The sequence below is a fragment of the Corvus brachyrhynchos genome, unplaced genomic scaffold, assembly GCF_000691975.1.
Source record: "Corvus brachyrhynchos isolate BGI_N302 unplaced genomic scaffold, ASM69197v1 scaffold542, whole genome shotgun sequence".
Classification (NCBI taxonomy): Eukaryota; Metazoa; Chordata; class Aves; order Passeriformes; family Corvidae; genus Corvus; species Corvus brachyrhynchos.
In genome coordinates, this window is record NW_008236766.1 from 1,867,366 (window position 1) to 1,885,145 (window position 17,780).

General features: G+C 39.4%; 1 protein-coding gene across 2 annotated transcripts in view; it reads left to right on the forward strand.

The window, feature by feature from the left end:
• The first annotated feature begins 1,953 nt into the window (after positions 1 to 1,953).
• Positions 1,954 to 17,780, forward strand: part of AMPD3 (adenosine monophosphate deaminase 3) — a 31,947-nt gene continuing 16,120 nt past the window's right edge. Inside the window, exons 1-5 of one of the 2 annotated variants that reach the window (XM_017727377.1) lie at positions 1,954 to 2,791; positions 5,216 to 5,411; positions 5,857 to 6,022; positions 8,092 to 8,311; positions 10,808 to 10,937. In XM_017727377.1, the coding sequence (XP_017582866.1) occupies positions 2,571 to 2,791; positions 5,216 to 5,411; positions 5,857 to 6,022; positions 8,092 to 8,311; positions 10,808 to 10,937 (933 nt within the window). In that variant the 5' untranslated portion in view covers positions 1,954 to 2,570. The remainder of the gene's footprint in view (positions 2,792 to 5,215; positions 5,412 to 5,856; positions 6,023 to 8,091; positions 8,312 to 10,807; positions 10,938 to 17,780) is intronic. The other variant, XM_017727376.1, reaches the window with a different exon arrangement.

Below are 17,780 nucleotides of genomic sequence, written 5' to 3' on the forward strand. Positions count from 1 at the left end.
ACCATTAAATGCCTGATCGGTAATTGCTTCCTAAGTAATAATTCCTTTTTTTTTTTTTTTTTTAAAGGCAGCATGTTTCAAGAGATACAGCTTTCTTTTCTTCTGCAAAGGTGCAGACCTAAAGAGCAACCAAAGCAGCCTTTCTTTGAGATCGATATATTTAGGAAGAGAGTAGTTACTGGGTAGCATTCATATCCTTCCCCATCCCATCAAAATGTCTAGTTGTTGCTCACCTTGGGCAAAGGGCAGCACTTCAATAGAAGGATACTGGATACAAGAGTCTCTTCCAGTTCAGGATGGCACAGCTTGCTCGAGTATTGCATGAGGTGCCTCATGACTGTTTTAGGTTTATTAGGCTCATTTCAGTGCCATGAGCTAGCTGTGATGTGGGTGAACCTACATTTCAAAGTGTTCTGTGCCTTATTGTCTCATGCTTGAGTGGAGAACGTGAGCTTGGGTTCTGTAAGAAAGAAAAAAACTTTGGTGTCAGTATAGGATTATACTTACATCTATACTTTCTGTCTCTTTACTATCTTATTGTAAGGATATAAAATACGGCATGGTTTCTCATGCTGTGTGTTCCTTATTGCATTTCTGTTTCTGATTGCAATTCTCTGGGAAAAAGTTTATTTAAACTAGGAAAATGCTCAGCCAATGATAAAGATACAACCAATTGATATTTTTTTCATGCTAGTGCTGAGAATATTTTAATTGCTGATTTAGCAGCAGAAAAACCATTATTGTTTCACATTGTAGTAGTATTGTTAGCACTCCTACTGTACTTGAGTAAGGATAAAGGGAGTTTTTGCCTGGTTGAAGTGGCCCAAAAGGCCCTTGCTTGCAGCTGTACGTGTGGCAGGCACTGCTGCTGACAGCTATGTTCTTCGAGGTCAGGAGACAGACTTCTATGATTTACTTGGGGGTTGAAATTGAGAAACCAAACCTAAGTTTGGATGCTAAGGCATGGTGGTGCATTGTCACTGAATTACTCAGCTAAACATGTATGTATTTTTAAACTTCTTATGTAGTTATACTTGATTTTATGAAGAATTAATACTAATTGCAAAACAGATACTTTCTTGGCAGAAAACAGCACAGTCAAATCCACAGCTGTTTAAAACCAGAGAGTTTTTCTACTGGGATGTGAATGGGTTCTTATAAAATAAGAATGCAAAGTAATGTAGGGGAACACTAAATTGCCGTGTTATGGTCCAATTTAACTCTTGTCACCTTCTCATACTATATTTGCTTTTAGAATAAAACCAAAAATGTTCTCAAAGCAACTGTGAAAACAGGCGGACATTAATTAGAGTCTTTTAGGCTGAAAACAACAGGATCACGTATCAAAAGGATCACGTATCAACATGTGAAACCTGCAGCATTCCTACAGAAAAATTGTAATGGGGGCCCTGATAAGTTATGGCTGAAGTGATAAAAAACTGCCATGCTCCATGCTGACTTCCAGGATATGTCATTACTTAAATGAATACTATATCACAAAATATGTTTGCATTTTTCTAACCAAAAGGGATTCTGAAATGCCAGTTTTGGACCCAGACTTCACATTCTGGCAGTGCTTGGATCCATTTGCTGTGACATGTTCGCAGCTATTTTTAACTTACGTAATAAGAATTTAATCTTATTTGTTACAAACTCCATCATACTGAAGGCATTCAGAAAGCTTTATAGTACACAACAAATAATGCTGGTCAGTAGCTTATCAGCACTGTGTTTTTTCCCTCTGGAATGCTTCCAGTTATGCTAAAATGCACATTGTGGATTGTATGGAACTGGAATAAAAGTAAAGCCAGGAAAATACAGAAGAAACAATATAGATAGCATTTTAGTAGTGATGCTAGAACAAAACAGAAATATTTAGTGATGAAAGGCTAGCTACCTAAAAATGTAAAATGTATTCTTTTTGAAAAGTAATATTTAAATGCCATGTATAAATGTAAGTCCACGACCTATCTGCTTCCCACATGCATTCAGAAGTCCGATATGAACTACTGAAAACAAATAGAAGAGTCACTGAGTTAACTATACTGTCTTTGCTCCTGTTGTACAACCATTTCACTTCACAGAAGTTCTGTGACTTTCTGATTTGTGGAAGGGAGGGGGTGAGGTGGAAATATACAACCTTCTTTTCTAACTTGCCTGTTGGTTTGAAGTCACTGAGCGAGGAAGAAGGCAAGCAACTGAGTGAATGTGATTTCCATGCTCAGTGCAAGGACACACAGCTGAGTATCCATTGTATCACAGATAACTGTCTGTCTGACTATGCAAGTGGAATCTCCTGGTAAATCTCTACATAAGTTGCTTAGGAATTTTTGTGGGTATACCAAGAGGTTCCTGATGCACAAATTAGCATGGCTCCAAAAGTAGAGCTGCTCTGTGGTTCTTGTGTACTGCATGCTAGTTTAAATCCTGCAGAGCTGTTCTACTTTCTTCTGCTTTTGCTCCAAGCTCTGAATTTTGATAGGCATTCCATGGAAAAACCCCCAGTCTCTTGCATATCTTCATTCTTCCTGTAGCTCTAACTTTATCAACTGTGCTCCTTATCAGGCGAGATGCCGCGGCAGTTTCCCAAGCTGAACATTTCGGAGGTTGATGAGCACGTGCGGCTCCTGGCAGAGAAGGTGTTTGCCAAAGTTCTGCGAGAAGAAGACAGCAAAGATGCATTGTCACTCTTCACCGTGCCTGAAGACTGCCCTATTGGGCAGAAGGAGGCCAAGGAGAGGGAGCTGCAGAAGGAGCTGGCAGAACAGCAGTCTGTGGAGACAGCTAAAAGGTTTGTTCTGTAGTTGCTTTCTTAGTGGAAAATAGTTTTTGAAATGAGTTTGAGTTACAACTGAAATGCCTGGCAAATTACTACTTCAGGAGAAAAGTCAACAGCAGGTACCAGGGCCACCTATGTGGTGTCCTTCTGTCCTGTGCAGGAGGTATGGGGATGGGTCCCAGGGAGCTTGGACTGGTGAGGTTGTCTCAGCTGTGTTCCCAGCAATAGCACAGATATTGCTTATGCAAGTTTAATAAACAGCATAGCTGGGTAGAAATGAACACAACCCTACGACTCTTTAATGTAAGAAGAGTCAGAAAAAGAAACATTCCCCCTCTTTTTCTAGTTTCATTAAGAGAAACAGAAAAATTTAACACAGAGAAAAATGACGGTGGCATGATACTTTTTTTAGTCTCTGCATAAATAGATGAAAGCAAAGAATTTATATTTAAGATCAAGGGGTAAGGTAAAAAGTGGTATTGGCATAATGAGGTTATTTGTAGGTTTCCTTTACTCACAGAGATAAAATCTAACCACTGTCAGCCATAAAAGTGCACATTAAAAAAAAAAAAATTGCATTCTACCTTTGGTTTACCCAGGGCTGTAATGAAGCCAAATTTGCTTTGGTTTGTGATTTTTGTTTTTTTCCCCTGTAAGAGAGGCAGACTTCCCTGATGTCAGGCTGTTCCAGTGTCTTGCCTTCACAGGACTGCTGGGCTGTTTCTGGAGTCACATGAACTCAGCAGCAGCCTGACACCAAATGGGTTGGACGTGTACAGACTCTTCAAAAAGCAGGCAGACAAGAGGCCTTTGAAAGTGATAGCTAAACACACGTACCTGGTTAGCTGCAGAGAGGCAGTTGGGCAACACTTGGAGTCATGTTTCTGGAACAGAAGGGAGAAGAGTCAATTTAGTTAAATTAAGGTATGACTCACTGATGATACAAACTGAGACTTTGTGTTTGGAATTGTGCAAGTGGGTTTCCCAGTTGGCATGTTCATAGATATAAACAGGCACAGAAGGGAAAACCAGATGTTTGCAGTCAAACAAATGTTTGGTATATATTTCCTCCTAAACTAGTGTGTTTCACATTTAATTTGGAAAATTGGTCTCACAGAAATAAACTCAGGTTTTGTACAGGGAGAGGTATTACAGGTATGTTGTTTACATGTGGGAACAGAACAAGTGTTCATCCCTGTCCTGCAGGGTACTTAGTGACAGTGACACAGGTACAACTTGTGCTGTTTCCAGTTGCAGTTGATCCAATGCTGCCTTTCAAAACTGATGCTGATTTCCAAGGTGGCTACAAGTACTTGAGAGGAGGGAATTTGAGTGTTAATTGTACTAGCGCTGCGTGTTCCTAATCTTAAGAATACCACAGAAGTAATACGCAGCTTCCAGAAAATGTTCCGGTGTTCCTTTTTCTTTGTTAGTGATTCTTACCAACATTTCAAGGTTTTGGTATCTAACTTAAAAAATTAGGGATGATTTCCACTGTGCAAAAGAAATTGATATCACAGGTAGTTTATAACATAGGATTTGTACAGTAGATGAATATTTAAGATACATTTAAGCACATTTAAACAGAGTAAGGAAAATTAATTCCATCTTTAGAGAGATTCCAAAACTCCGCTTGAGGTATTACAATTACTTCACTGAGAAAGACAGCATTCTTTCTTAGCTGGCTTATCTGAGGTGCACATCTATCACAGCATTGAGGAGAAAAGGCAGCATTTTTAAATTTGTGTGTTCCTCCTGTGGGGAGGAACAGACGACTTATCAAAGCCATGCTGTGATATCACTCTGGTAACCAACATCAGCCTTCTGCTCAAGTCATCAAACACTGCCTAAGGAATAACTAGGTACTCGTCCTTTTCATTACAAGTTGAACTGAATGGCTGTGTGTGAAATTTTGTTGCCTAGTCTTGTCTGACAACTAGATGAGTTTTAAGTCTTCAAAGTTTTGGGAAGAATGAGAAGCATGTGTAGCAGCATAACTTACAGCAATTTCTGTATGTAACAGTTGCTTGTTTCTGTCTGATCCTTCACAAATTCTGATGCTGTCAGTCTCTAAAAATCAACCCATACTAAAGTGAGCACAGTGATCACCTCTTCCTTCTACACAGTGACTTGCTGAAACTGAATTTGTAAGAAGCGAAACAAAAACCTTAGGGCATCTTAGAGCGATTGTAAATAAATTGTGGCATATTGGACTCACGTGGAGGGTACATGCAATTGTGTGTAGTGTAGATCGTGAAATGTCAATAGAGAAAAGCTAAAAGCACAAGTACTTTCTGACCAACATTTTCTCTCTGGTATGAGAGATTTCATTTGTAAAATTTCCTAGGGGGTGACTTCTTTGCTGTAATCAGTTTTCCAGTGTATTTAGTGTTTTATACCATGGCTTATTTTATGTTTTATACCATGAATTCATAGGAAGAAAAGTTTCAAGATGATTAGATCCCAGTCTTTGTCATTACAAATTCCACCTCAGGAATGGAAAGCACCACCGGCCAATCCCGTCCTGTCTCCTGCAACGCCAGTTCTTCCAAGTGCTTTTGTGCCAGTCCAAGTGCCATATGATGTACCAGAATTCCAGAGAGTTTCAATTAGTGGGGACTACTGTGCAGGGGTAAGAAACCATTGTTTTCCCACTTTCTGTATCTAGAGGGTGTAAAAAAGGTCCCATGTAAGTACATGAAGTGTAAAATGACAATATGATGGTTCTCTGCAACAAACTCTAAATTGCTTTGTGAACACAGTGATTTGTAAAACAGTTAAAGTCAAGGCCATGCTGTTTTATACTCTTTATAATAGTCAATTGGATAAAAACATAATCAGATGTTCAATAAATAGGTAGTACATGGTAGGATGAAAACATTTGTGTGTGTTTTGTTTGTATAATGTATTGGGGTTCTGCTTCTGTCACTGGCTTCTTGACTCCTTGGACAAGATCCTTATGGTCAAGCCCCATACATTTATATTTCTGGAAATTCAGTCTCCTTGTTACTGGTGTGGATTTGGTTTGTTGCTAGAACTGCTATTCTTGCCATTATTTATCCAGGTTTTCCTTCCAGGTTACAGTTGATGACTATGAACAAGCTGCCAAGAGCCTGGTGAAAGCTCTTCTCATTCGAGAGAAGTACTCACGCCTTGCCTACCATCGCTTCCCGAGAACAACATCTCAGTACCTGTGCAGCATGCGGGATCAAAAGTGGAAGGTTGAAGATGAGGTGCATCCAGGTGAATATCCTTTTTAAAATACTCAATTACATTCTAAAAAACTTAAACATTATTTTAAAATACAGAATTAAACCCATGCACTACTGTAGTAAACGGAAGTTGTATTTTTGTGATGATCTCTTCTGACTGTCTTTGTAATTTATTCTGTTATTGAGTGGAGAATCACTGATGGACCTAAGTTATAAATCTTGTGTCTAATCTGGCACTTTGAAGCTGTCAAAACCTAAAAACCAAGACTAGACTCATTGATTACTTTATTTCCTAAGCAAATGGGATGTTAAGTAGCATTCTTGGTGCTCCCCTAGGAAAAAGCCGTATGGCTATGGTTTAAAGTGAAAATTCATTCCTCCTCATCTTGGCATATGGAACTAAAAGGGGTGATGAGCTCATCTACATCATAAATTGAAGCATGATATAGACATGCCAGTTAGCACGCCCTGAGTCAGGAATTTCACAAGCAGGCTACGCTTGCCAGGTCAAGACTGGAAGCTGTAGAGTCATATTTGCTGGGCATTCTGCCTGGGTAAATAAATTGTGATCTCTCAACAAGGCTTATTAGGGTGAACATATTCCCCCACTATGTATGTCACAAATTATTTTTGTCACTTAGGTGGGTTGTGTCTTGAAAGCTTTGCTTGTGCATTAAACTGTTTGCACTGCTCATTTCTGGATTAGGCTGTGAGGAGCAACCTTCGGTCTGTACTGATGGGCCATTGTAGATGTGTCCATGTTGTTGACAACTTATTTTCAGCCTTGAAGTGACATTTTAAATTACCCTCTCTCTCGCTCAGTGGTTGAAAGAGGGTGACTAAATATGTTTTCAAGTGTTTGTTTTCCAGGAAGAGTGTAAAGAGGACAGCATACTGAATATTCAAGACAGGGAAGATATTTTGGAACAGCTGCCAGGGCATTATTTCCAAGCTATTATTAGCTTAATAGCTTTTCTACAGTTATGATTTTAAACTTGCGACACAAAAAATGAAATCTTGTTACACAGTGTCTTAATTAGCACAAGTTTGAGCTAGATAGTTATGACTATTAGAGATAATGTTGGTATCAGTTGATTCACTCTAGGTGAATAAAAGGACTGGTTAATTACTTTTCTGTCGTGGCTTAACTGAACAGGTAAAAGAAGAAATCTCTGATAAGACTGAGCCAAAGAATGTAGTTCAGTTGACATAAATGCAGTCAGGACTTATTTTGTGCTGGCTGCATTAGTAAGATATTGTAAAAGAAGGGATGAATGTTCACAACAGGAGTGACAATGTTTGAGTGTTCACATAAGCTAAATCTCCTAGAAGTATGTGTCATTAGCTGATTCTTAGGAAAAAACTGTGTTACTTTGTAAAGGCTTTACACAACTGTACTGAACAAATCCCAGCTGTGCTTCTGGTGCTTTATGATTTTGTTCATGATCAGAAGGCCAAGGGATAAACCGGAGTTGTGTTGTACTATCTTTGCCTTCATGCTCCTTGCTTCTATTCAAAAGCAGTTAAACATAAAATTGTTTTATTAAAATAATGTCAAACAAAACCATCACCACAGAAAATCAGACACAAACCAAGCCCTACAAACTAAAAAAACTCCAATCAAAACACAACAAAACAAACTGGCTCTTCCAAACCAACTTCCAAAATTGCTACAGTGAGTCAGAAGGTGAAAAGAAAATAACGAAGGTGAGTATGAAGTCAACAATTATTTTACTGTTAAAAAATCTCAACTGTACTTCAACCATTTAAATACTTCTGCAAACTCATTTTCAAACTTGTTCCATCACACATTAATAAAGAATAGTATTAAATCTGTATGCATTGGTTCAGAGAACTCTAATAACATACAGCCTTTGAATTAAGGTAGGCACGTAGTATAGAGGAGGGCTGACAGCTAGAGCCTGTCAGAATAAGGCTTTGTTGGAACAGCAGATCTTTTACAGTAACTGAATGTGATTTTAATGAAACTACTGAGACCTGTTAGAAATTGAACTTTACAGAAGCAGAAAGTTATTTTTGTAATTATTTTGCCTTTTGTGTAAGTTATTTCTTCTAACTGTAATGCAAATTTGTTTTCAGATTTCCATTCACCCCCAGAAGAAAATGAAGATCCTTATAATCTCGATGATGCTCCAGACAATTTGGATTATGTTATCAAGCTAAAAGGTGGCATTCCCTTTGTTTATGATAACAAAGAGATGATGGAACTCAATGAGCCTCGGAGTTTGCCATATCCTGACCTGCAGACCTACACCCTTGACCTGAGCCACGTTCTTGCTCTCATTGCAGATGGCCCAACGTATGTTCCTCTTTTGTTATTCTGTGCCCCTGCAGGCTGCTGCTTACCTGTAGCTTAGTACTTCTCACTTCTGTGATATTTAATTCCTCAACATACCCATTCTACAGTAATGTTTTGTTTGGCCTTTCTCAAGCAGTAATGCATCATGAGAAATCTTAAAAGGAAAAAATACAATGTCACCTATGGCTACCTTTCATTTCTTTGGTTTCTTTGCATCAACCATGGCAAAATAAGGAGTTAACACAAAAAAATCAAGGAATTGGCCAACTGTTATGTTGAAATCAAATCTAACCCAAGCTTCTTGAAGCAAGGGAACTGAAACTTGAACATCACCTTTTTTTTAAAAATTTTGTTTTGGCCTATGCTGAACTAGAGGTTTTTGAACAGTTGTCTGAAATTCCTTCATGTCTGTTCTGCTCTGGTTGCATGAACAAAAACTCTGCATATGCAGAGCATACAGATCAGCTCAGCAACATAAATATTCAGTCTGATTTGTTGCAGATGTGAATTAATTGCACATATGCTGCACAACTGAGCCATGCATGCACAATCAAAATAAGTCTGAAATTTCCCAGAACCACCAAATTCCTGGGAAGTCTTTAAAAACTAGAAATGTAACAACTAGTACAGTCACTGATACTCATGACAAAGCAATGTCCTTGCCTAGTGCATGATGAAAGCATGTGCATCCAGTTTTTGAGTTTACTTCCCTAGCTGAGGATTGGAAACAGCACCATCTCTCACAGCCTCAGCACCAGGAAAGGAAAAGAATCCACTCTATGATGGAACTAAGCAGGAACCCAGACTGTTCTTCTGAGCTATTTGCCCTGTGTGCCAGCACTGCATTGCTGGTGCTCCTGCCTGGGAGAGATCATCACTGACAGTGTGCCCAGTTAGCCCCACCTGGTGCATTCTTTCCCCTGTGAGTCTGTCTCACACCTGTGTCAGTCTGTCTGCCTTGTGCAGTGACAGTGGCAGAGCCTGTGGCAAAACAAGCCTGGCCCATTCCCTAAGCCCTTTCTCAGGAGCAAACCCCTGTGCTTCTGCCAGCATTATCAGCTCCAAATCAGTGTCAGCTCTAGCAGGCTTTGGTTACAGTCAGCAGTGGGTGAATGCATTCCAGTTACAGTGCATTATATTCCAAGAGATGGGTAATGAGAAGATAAAAGGAGGAGGAGGAAAACTTGAAACTAGTCATGTGAAAGCCCCTTTAATTTAAAGGTTTAATTAAAGAAAGCTTTAATTTAAACCTTAGACTTCATAGTTGTAGCAGGAAGCCCTAAGAAAGCAGGGCCTTGGTAGAACAAGTTAGAACACTCAGCACTGCGCTGAATGTAGGTCAGTCCCCTGCTCCTTTCACTAATTCCAAGTAAGCTTTTGCAGGTTCTTCCACACTCTCTGATAAATATGCACAACCCAAAAGAAAAAGGTCTTTTCCACAGTCCTGTTGCAGAAGTCCTTATGGTATTGTTTCCCTGTTTGCAGCAAGTACTTTCCTGTCATTTATGCCCATCACATGTGGGGCTGCTCAGAGATCAAGAGCCACTGTTCTTTAATCTTTGCTGTTGGTAAACTGATGAAATCTCACCCCTACTCGTCAGGCTTTTGGTCTTTCAGATAATAGTATGACCCAACAGAGACTTCCTGCAGTGGGCAAACAGGTCTGGATCAGTATTGGGTACTGTGAGACTGGGTTTGAAATAGACTTCCAAAACTGTAATGGGATTTGTGTCCTAATGAGGAGAGATTGGCAACAATAAAGCAGGAAAAAGAAGGCTATTACATTAACAGTGCTACTAAAACATTGTAGAGTCAATAAGAATTGACAGATGGTGAAGAGAAAAACCATGTCACTGGTTAAAAATAGAAGGAGAAACATGACAGAAGATGAAAGTGAAGATTGCGCTCTGAGTAGGCAAGCAGGAACAAAAAAGCATTATTTTCTAAAGAGGGCACAAGAAATCATTTTGGAAAAAAGTATTTCTACACAATATATATGTTCTTAAGGCATGAAAAATGAAAGCATATTGGATCTTGGCTTCTCACATTTAACTGAAAAAGCAAATAAATTTGGAGGATATTTAAAAAAAATTTCTTAATGAGTAAGGCTGTATGACAAGTTGTTTCTGTTACATATGAGAATGTTGTTCTATTGGAGGTACCCTTTTAGAGAAGTTGCAGTTGACATCACATTTGATTATAGGTTTCATGCTTTGGTCATTATTACTAAAAGGACTGCAGCTTATGCACAGGTACAGTGATGACAAGTTGAAGGACATAACATGGTTGTGTAGAGTTCTGTTTGAGATTTCACTAATAACATTGGTCTGAAATTGGCTTACATATTGTTAACCAGTAGGATAAAGAGAATGGATTTGTCTTGGACCTCGTAAAACCTCCCAACTTTGTTTTTACTGCAACAACTTTGATGTTCTTTTTGAATTTGAAATACAACTAGTTTTAAGTTACAGTTCATTTTTGTGTTTTCTTTTACAGAAAAACATACTGTCATCGGAGGCTTAACTTTTTGGAATCTAAATTTAGCTTACATGAGATGTTAAATGAAATGTCAGAATTTAAAGAACTAAAGAGTAATCCCCATCGAGACTTTTATAATGTGAGAAAGGTAAGTGTGAGAAGGATTAAAGGCATGACACTGTTTTTAGTAGGAGTTCCAGCAATTTTGTTTTTCTTATAGGAGGTGTAGATGATATGCATGAAGTAGTGTGTGCATACCACTCAACTGAATTAAGTTATTTTAAGAATGTTAACATTTTTCTACATGGGAGCTCTCCAGGAAAATTAACTTGAATGTGCGTGGGTTAAGTGGATTATGCTAAACTAATTTGTTTACTTATTCAGAATCAAAGGGGCTTAACTGTGTGTAGATTGCTTTAAAGGAGTGAAACAGAGTTAATCAAATGAAGCTCACTTGGATTATGAATAAAAATATCCATATGGAGGTTTAATTAATTTTAATGAACTCAAAGACATTCAAGTGCATTTTTCTGCTTTCACGTAGGTAAGTCCTACTAGATTGTAGTAGGAACAGCTGTATAGATTTTAGATGATAATTGCACTTCATACTGAAAATAGATGTTTAAATACATGTCAAAAGACCTCCCACAGAAACTAAACTGAGGGTTCATGCTGCCATCAGTATCTGATAAAAAAAGTCTGTGATATATTAAGTAAAAAGATTATCTGAATTGCAGTCTTGGCTCCCTCTGAAATACACTGGGCTATAATTAAGAGACAGGTAGGGGAATCAAGGAGCTGATTTAATTTCCTGACATATTCACACCCAAGGGAGCTGTGTTCTCTTCAAAGCATGAAAGCAAAAGTGTTAGGCTGCTTCATTTGCTTCCCTTTTCTGAAGTGGAGAGGAAGTTACCAGAGTTACTGCTTCATTTTGATAGGTGAGATTTCTTCACAATTGTTGCTGGTGTTTTTAACCACCTCAGGTACATTTTGCATTGTTTCTCTATGCAACTGTAAGAGGTAATCCTTATTTTGTAACTTCAGGGTTTACTAATCCTTCTTGTTACCTTTTGGTGAGTACTAGTTCATCAAAAAGTCCTCTTGGGCTTTTCCCTACAATGCCCAGTGTGTTTGCTGGCTACTGAATGTTTGCTACTTTTGTGGTAATAAACTGTCCAAAATAAGTGTTTGGCTGTCCCAGTGTCCATCACGAGGATAGAAGCAGATGAGTTGTCAGGTAAATTCTAATGGATTTTACCCTTCCAACTGTTAAATGTATGGATGGGAGGATCTGTCAGCTAATTCACTCAAGTGGCAGAGACTCAGCTCCCAACCTGACAGTTTTCTTGCATAACCCTGGAAAGACATTTGCTACGTGCCACATTCAGAAAAAACACTTCAGTAGCTGACAGAGACTTTAATAATGAAACACAGGGTGACTGAGACATGCAGAGGTGTGGATCGGGTGACTACCACAATCGGTTTGATTACTGAGAAGTTGTAATTAACAGGATTGTACTTGTTAAGTTTAGCTTTTGATCTAAAAGCAAATGCTCAATGTCTCTGGCCATATCTTAATTATGTTTTAATTACCTGCTGTTGAATAAGTCACTCTACAAAAGGATTCATGTTGTTCAAAAGCCGAAAATGTGCATTGCTTCCCCTCTGGCAACAAGTGCATTCCAGAGAGCAGGAGCCAGCCTGCTCTTCTCTGCCAGAGACCATTCCTACTGCCAGGTACTGCTTGAAACAATTCTTGCTGCATAGAGTTAATTTTGCTTAAAGTACTTTAATGAAGCAGGCCCACAAGTAGTATTTTCTGAAGCACTCTGGAGAGTAAACTGCACTGTAGATACAGTTCCTGTAAGCCCCCAAATAATCTTGTTTTCTCTGTGTCTTGCTAACCCACGTAATGCTTGGAACTGTAACTTCCCTGAAGTGCTTCCTCCCTAAGAAAACATTGAAACATTTGAAACAACACTTCTCAGCCTATGTTTTCAGGATGTCTCTCTGTTAAGTCAATCCTAGGAAATGCTTACTGCTCACAAGGAAAGCAAGGAACAGGGTTCACTTTCCCAAAGGGCTGTTGGTGCAGTTGTGTATCACATCCCTCAGACACAAGTGTGGAGGTCGTGGTACAATCTGCTTATATGAAAGAGCCAAAGTAATGGATGGAAAATGCCAAAATTAGAACAGATATGAATGTAGTGGCAAGGTCAGTCAGTGAATGTGTATTGCTGCATTTAGAAAGGTACACTAGAAAGGTGGCCAGGATTAATTGCTGGCATGACAACCAAACATTACTGGTTTTCCCCTGCCTGCTGCCCCCTTCCCCACTTTTTTCCAGATTTAATAGGAGTTCTCCTCCAATGAGCTCATCTATTTCTTAAAGCCCAAGATGAGGCTTATCTTAAATAAGGGATGTGCATTTTGATATCTTGTATATTGAACTTAACCGGAATGCAGCCCAAGATATGTTTTGCACTGATCAAGCTGGACCTGGAAAATTGCCCTTTACTAAGGACACAGGTATTTCTCTGGACAGACAAGAATCCACAGGTGGTAAGACAGCATGGCTGGCTCCCCTTGGCTCTCCACAGGAGGTGAACAACTGTCTGTGTAGGAAAAGACTAACTTTAGAGGAGATTCTTGACTCTGCCGTTAGCAGGGTTCCTCACATCCTCCAGCTGATGCACAGCAAAGTGCAGGCAACACACATTCCCCACACAACATTGCCTGCATGAAGGATGAAATTAAGGAACAAAAGTTTAGCTCTATGGCACACAAACTGAGAACTGAGTTTTAACCTTTGTGTACCAGGGTGTCCTGTCCTGTATGTGAGGTTTGTTTGAGGAGGGCTTCCCATAGACCTCTGTGCCCAACAATCTCAGATAATTCAGAGCAGACAGTTTTTGGGGTTTTTTCTAAGGTGAAGGCAAGAGGGTTTTTTTACCCAATGTATAGTTGCTACCTTTGTAATGTATATCCATGTACTGCAGTGGCAGATGTCCTTCACTGCAAATAGCTTTGATACAGTTTCTAAAGACGAAAAAAATCACAGCCTAAGCCTCTTAGGGTATTCTTTCTTCCTGTAGCCACTATTTCAGTGTGTCAGCAAACCAGACCTGAGGGTATGTCCTAGCAGTGACTTTTACACATCACGTTCCCCTGCCTGCAGGCTCACTAGCCCAGGCGCCCAGCCTTGTGTGGGGAACTGTGCAGGGAAGAATGCAGTTTCTGCATTCACAGCCCTGCTGAATGCTCTACTGCAATAGCTGGCTGCTGCTGTGACACCCGTTGGATTAGGGTGTTGCAACTGATTTCTTTTTTAATTATTGGTTAGACAAAAAGGAAGTAAATTCTATATGGTTTTTAAGACCACAGAGTTGAAATACCACTGGTTGCACTTGTAAGAAGGGAAGTTAGAGTGGGTTTAAATGCTACTAAATTCTACAGATCTCACAAAATACTGGATGAAATTAGCAGACGTCTGCTTTTTAAACATTTGATTACAAGCCTTGTGAGGGAATGGTGAACCCATGCCTCAACTTCTCTGAGCTTTGATTCATTCTAAGTTTGTTTTGTTTTGTTTTTAATGTTTCTTTTATTTCCCCCAGTAGCTACTTACTGACTTTGTAATGGAATTGTTTCATCATATAAACCAAAATGACAGTGAATGGGAAGACTTACGGGTTAGCATGAGATCCAAAGGGAAAGCTCCTTCAGCATGACATGGAATGGTGCCTTGCCACTGTTAACTGGCAGCAAAGCTGGCTGTTGGGCTTTCAAAGCACTGAGTGCTGCTTCTCCCCTCCTGCCTTGCAGAGATGCTGAGGCAAATTCTTGTCTCTATCCTCAGTCTTGCAAGTGAGCACAAAATACAATCAGGTGTAAAGGCATCAATCATTATAATGCAAAATTTCTGTAGAGACCATAAAGAAAGCTTTTCCTCTCTCCTTTCCTTTAGTAATTAAAAGAACAGAAAAAGACATTTGTTTGTCTTCACAGCAGTGTATTTCTGTATTTGTGTGAATTCAAGCACTCTGGGGTTGGATTCTGCAGCCAAACAAGAAGCTGGATACGCAGGGATCCTCATCTCATCTCCCCTGGTTTCTGGGTTGCTCTGCATGGCATAAATATGAATTAGACAAGCTCCCAAGGAGCTCTGCACAGCTCTAGGGACAAATAAAAAAAACATTCCTGCACTACCCTAGGACAGAGCATTTTGTGCTTCTGCCTCTCATGCCTGTTAAAGAACTGCAAGGAGAAAATCAATCACATTGTATTAAGCTTTGCATCCTATCAGAAAAGCTGAGGCAGTATGAATGTACTGACGAGCAGGGAATCTAGCAGTGGGATGAGGAATGATTTCGCTTCAATTCAGCATTGAAGTAAAGCCTGCAGAGGATTCAGTGTCAAGTTCATGCAGCCCAGAGCTCTTGGGTTAGAAGTATTTACAAGTTAAAGTGTATATGTTTAGACAATACAGTAGTTCACAGCTGTAGATGCTCCTAATCCATGCCCTGGGAAAGTTCAGTGTTACTAAAAGGGCTGGCCTTGGCATTTCTTTTTTGCTTATGTATCACTTAATCACTCTGAATCTAGCTCATATGCCTAATTTGGTGCAACACTGTCTCTGATATGCACAGATGAGCGTCCATAAAATAGATCTGAGATGCGTGTTTTGTGGAGATCTGAGCAACAGTGGAAGGAAAGAGAGGGAATGCAGGAAGATAAGAGAGGAGGCAGAGTGGTTGAGGGAAGCTGGTGCTGATTAGATGTGGAGGACAATGGCAACTCCTTCAAGCTGTAAATTCTACACAGATGTAACCACCTTGCCTGAGAAGGACAAGATTTCACCCCAAAGCCTGCAGAGAGAAGCACAGGGTGGTCAGGTCAGTGAGGAAGGGAATGGAATAGTCTGAACTGAGAATGTGCAGAGAAAGAAAGCCTGGCTTTGTTACATGGAGAATTGCTGAGTGAAGGGAATTCTACATCCTTTTAAGTGCAAGAAGGCTGATGTCCACCATCGCTTGAATGATGGAATTACAAGAATTTAACCTTTATGTAAACAGTTGTTTCCATTTGTTAAAAGGGTGAGTTCACTGAAGGTATAATATTGTGTTCCAAGACAGGCTTCTGTCAGTCATTCTGTTTTTCTTTCCATTGAAGATTAATGTGACCTTGAGTGAAACGTTTTCTGCTGGGGGAGGGGTGCAGTGCAACAGGAAATTTGCTTAAGGTAGTGCAGACAGGTTTTTTTTCCACTAAGGAGAAACTGGGCTGGAATGGCACTATAGTGAATTTGAAAATGCAAGCAGTGTGTTTGCAAATAGAAACAAATAAACCTTGTGATAGGGGTGTGTTACTCATGGTCCAGAAAAGTGTCAGCTTATTTCATGTATTGTATGAAGAACAAAATAGTAACATCTTAAACTGGGAGTGGCTTTGTCTATTTTGGAGGAAGGAAGGAGACAAAGGGGGTATTTGTCACCCTTATATGAATTCAAGCTGTTCAAACTGTTTTAGTAGAAGCCTTTCATAATAAATAACAATGAAATCAGTAACAATCTTTTAGCATGATAACATTTAACATAATGATAACAACAATAATGACAATAATCTGCCTAACCTAATCAGCCCACCTAAGATCTGTCTAAGGGTTCTGTGTTCAGATGCTTCTTTTAGTCGGGATTACATCCTGCATGGTAAAAATGTACAAGAGCATACACGCTAACTATGTGCTAGGGTAGCTCAAAGCTCAAGTCCTTAAAGCATTCCAAAAAGTTGTAATTCTGCTAAAAAACAATAAAGAAGAAAAGCTGTGTGATACTCTTATGACTTTAGACTTGGGTCTTTTATGACTTTTTGTTACTGAAGTTGCCACTTGCTTAAAGGTCAGATTATACTGGGTAGTAAAAAAAGGTAGCTAAAGTAGTGAATATTCTCTGGAAAAAGCACGAAGGAGATTCCAGAAAGGTCTCTTCACTTTTGGCAGATAGGTATGTTAGGTTGAAGGAGGAGGAGGGTTGGAAAAAAAAAAAAAAAAAAAAAAAAAAAACACGCAGATCTTTGTTCTCAGAATAAACCTACCATGGTTAGCTCAGCTCTAGGGCTGTGTGTGATGTGGTTGTGGGGACTGGAGAAGATGTCACAGGAGCTCACTGAACAGCAAAGGCACACTCCAGAGAATTATTTCTCAACAGGAAGCAGGATTTTAAAAGCAATGTGATCCTTGCACACAAGCAAACAAAAGAAACAAAAAGCCTCCTTACTTTCTGTCCTTGCCCTCCTAACAGCAGTGAATTCATGTTGATTTGCATAAAGGAAGTGCTGTGTCTTGTTTTGTTCTGACTTTTTTCAAGACTCATTAATTCCAGTAGCTGAGCCACTACTGGAACCACTGCATTCTGAAATTCAATAAACTACACTTACTCAGGGTCCTTACACCTGTATTCTCCGCTTGTGACTTGCCTTTCGTGAATATTTAGAGCCTATAGGGCATCTGTTAACTGTTGGTTCACTCTCCCATACAAGGTGACCGAGCCTAGTAGTATTTCACTGTTCCAGGAAGAGTTTACAGTAAACAACATTTGTGCCTAAACCAGAGGATGTTTATTAACCTGAGTAAGCACGTATATAAAATGCACTTGGGTCCAAGTAACTATACAAGTATCCTGAAGAGGGTGATAATATGTTAAGTGGAAGTGTTTTTACTGTTTATACACAGCAGTGTTTCCTGTGCATTAATAATGTACTTCACATTCTGTACTTTGAGACAGCAATATGTTTCTTGCTTCATTTAGCTTTAATGTGTCTGGTATATTTGACTTAGGCAGTGATTAACACTTAAGTGTTTAGGATTCAGTCTCATATCCTGGTCTCTAGTTATGCTGCTGACATTCACAGGGAGAGGCTGCAACAACTTGTGTATATATAACATGCAAATAAAATGACTCCAGAGAGCAAGTGAAGCAGTGGCATTCCT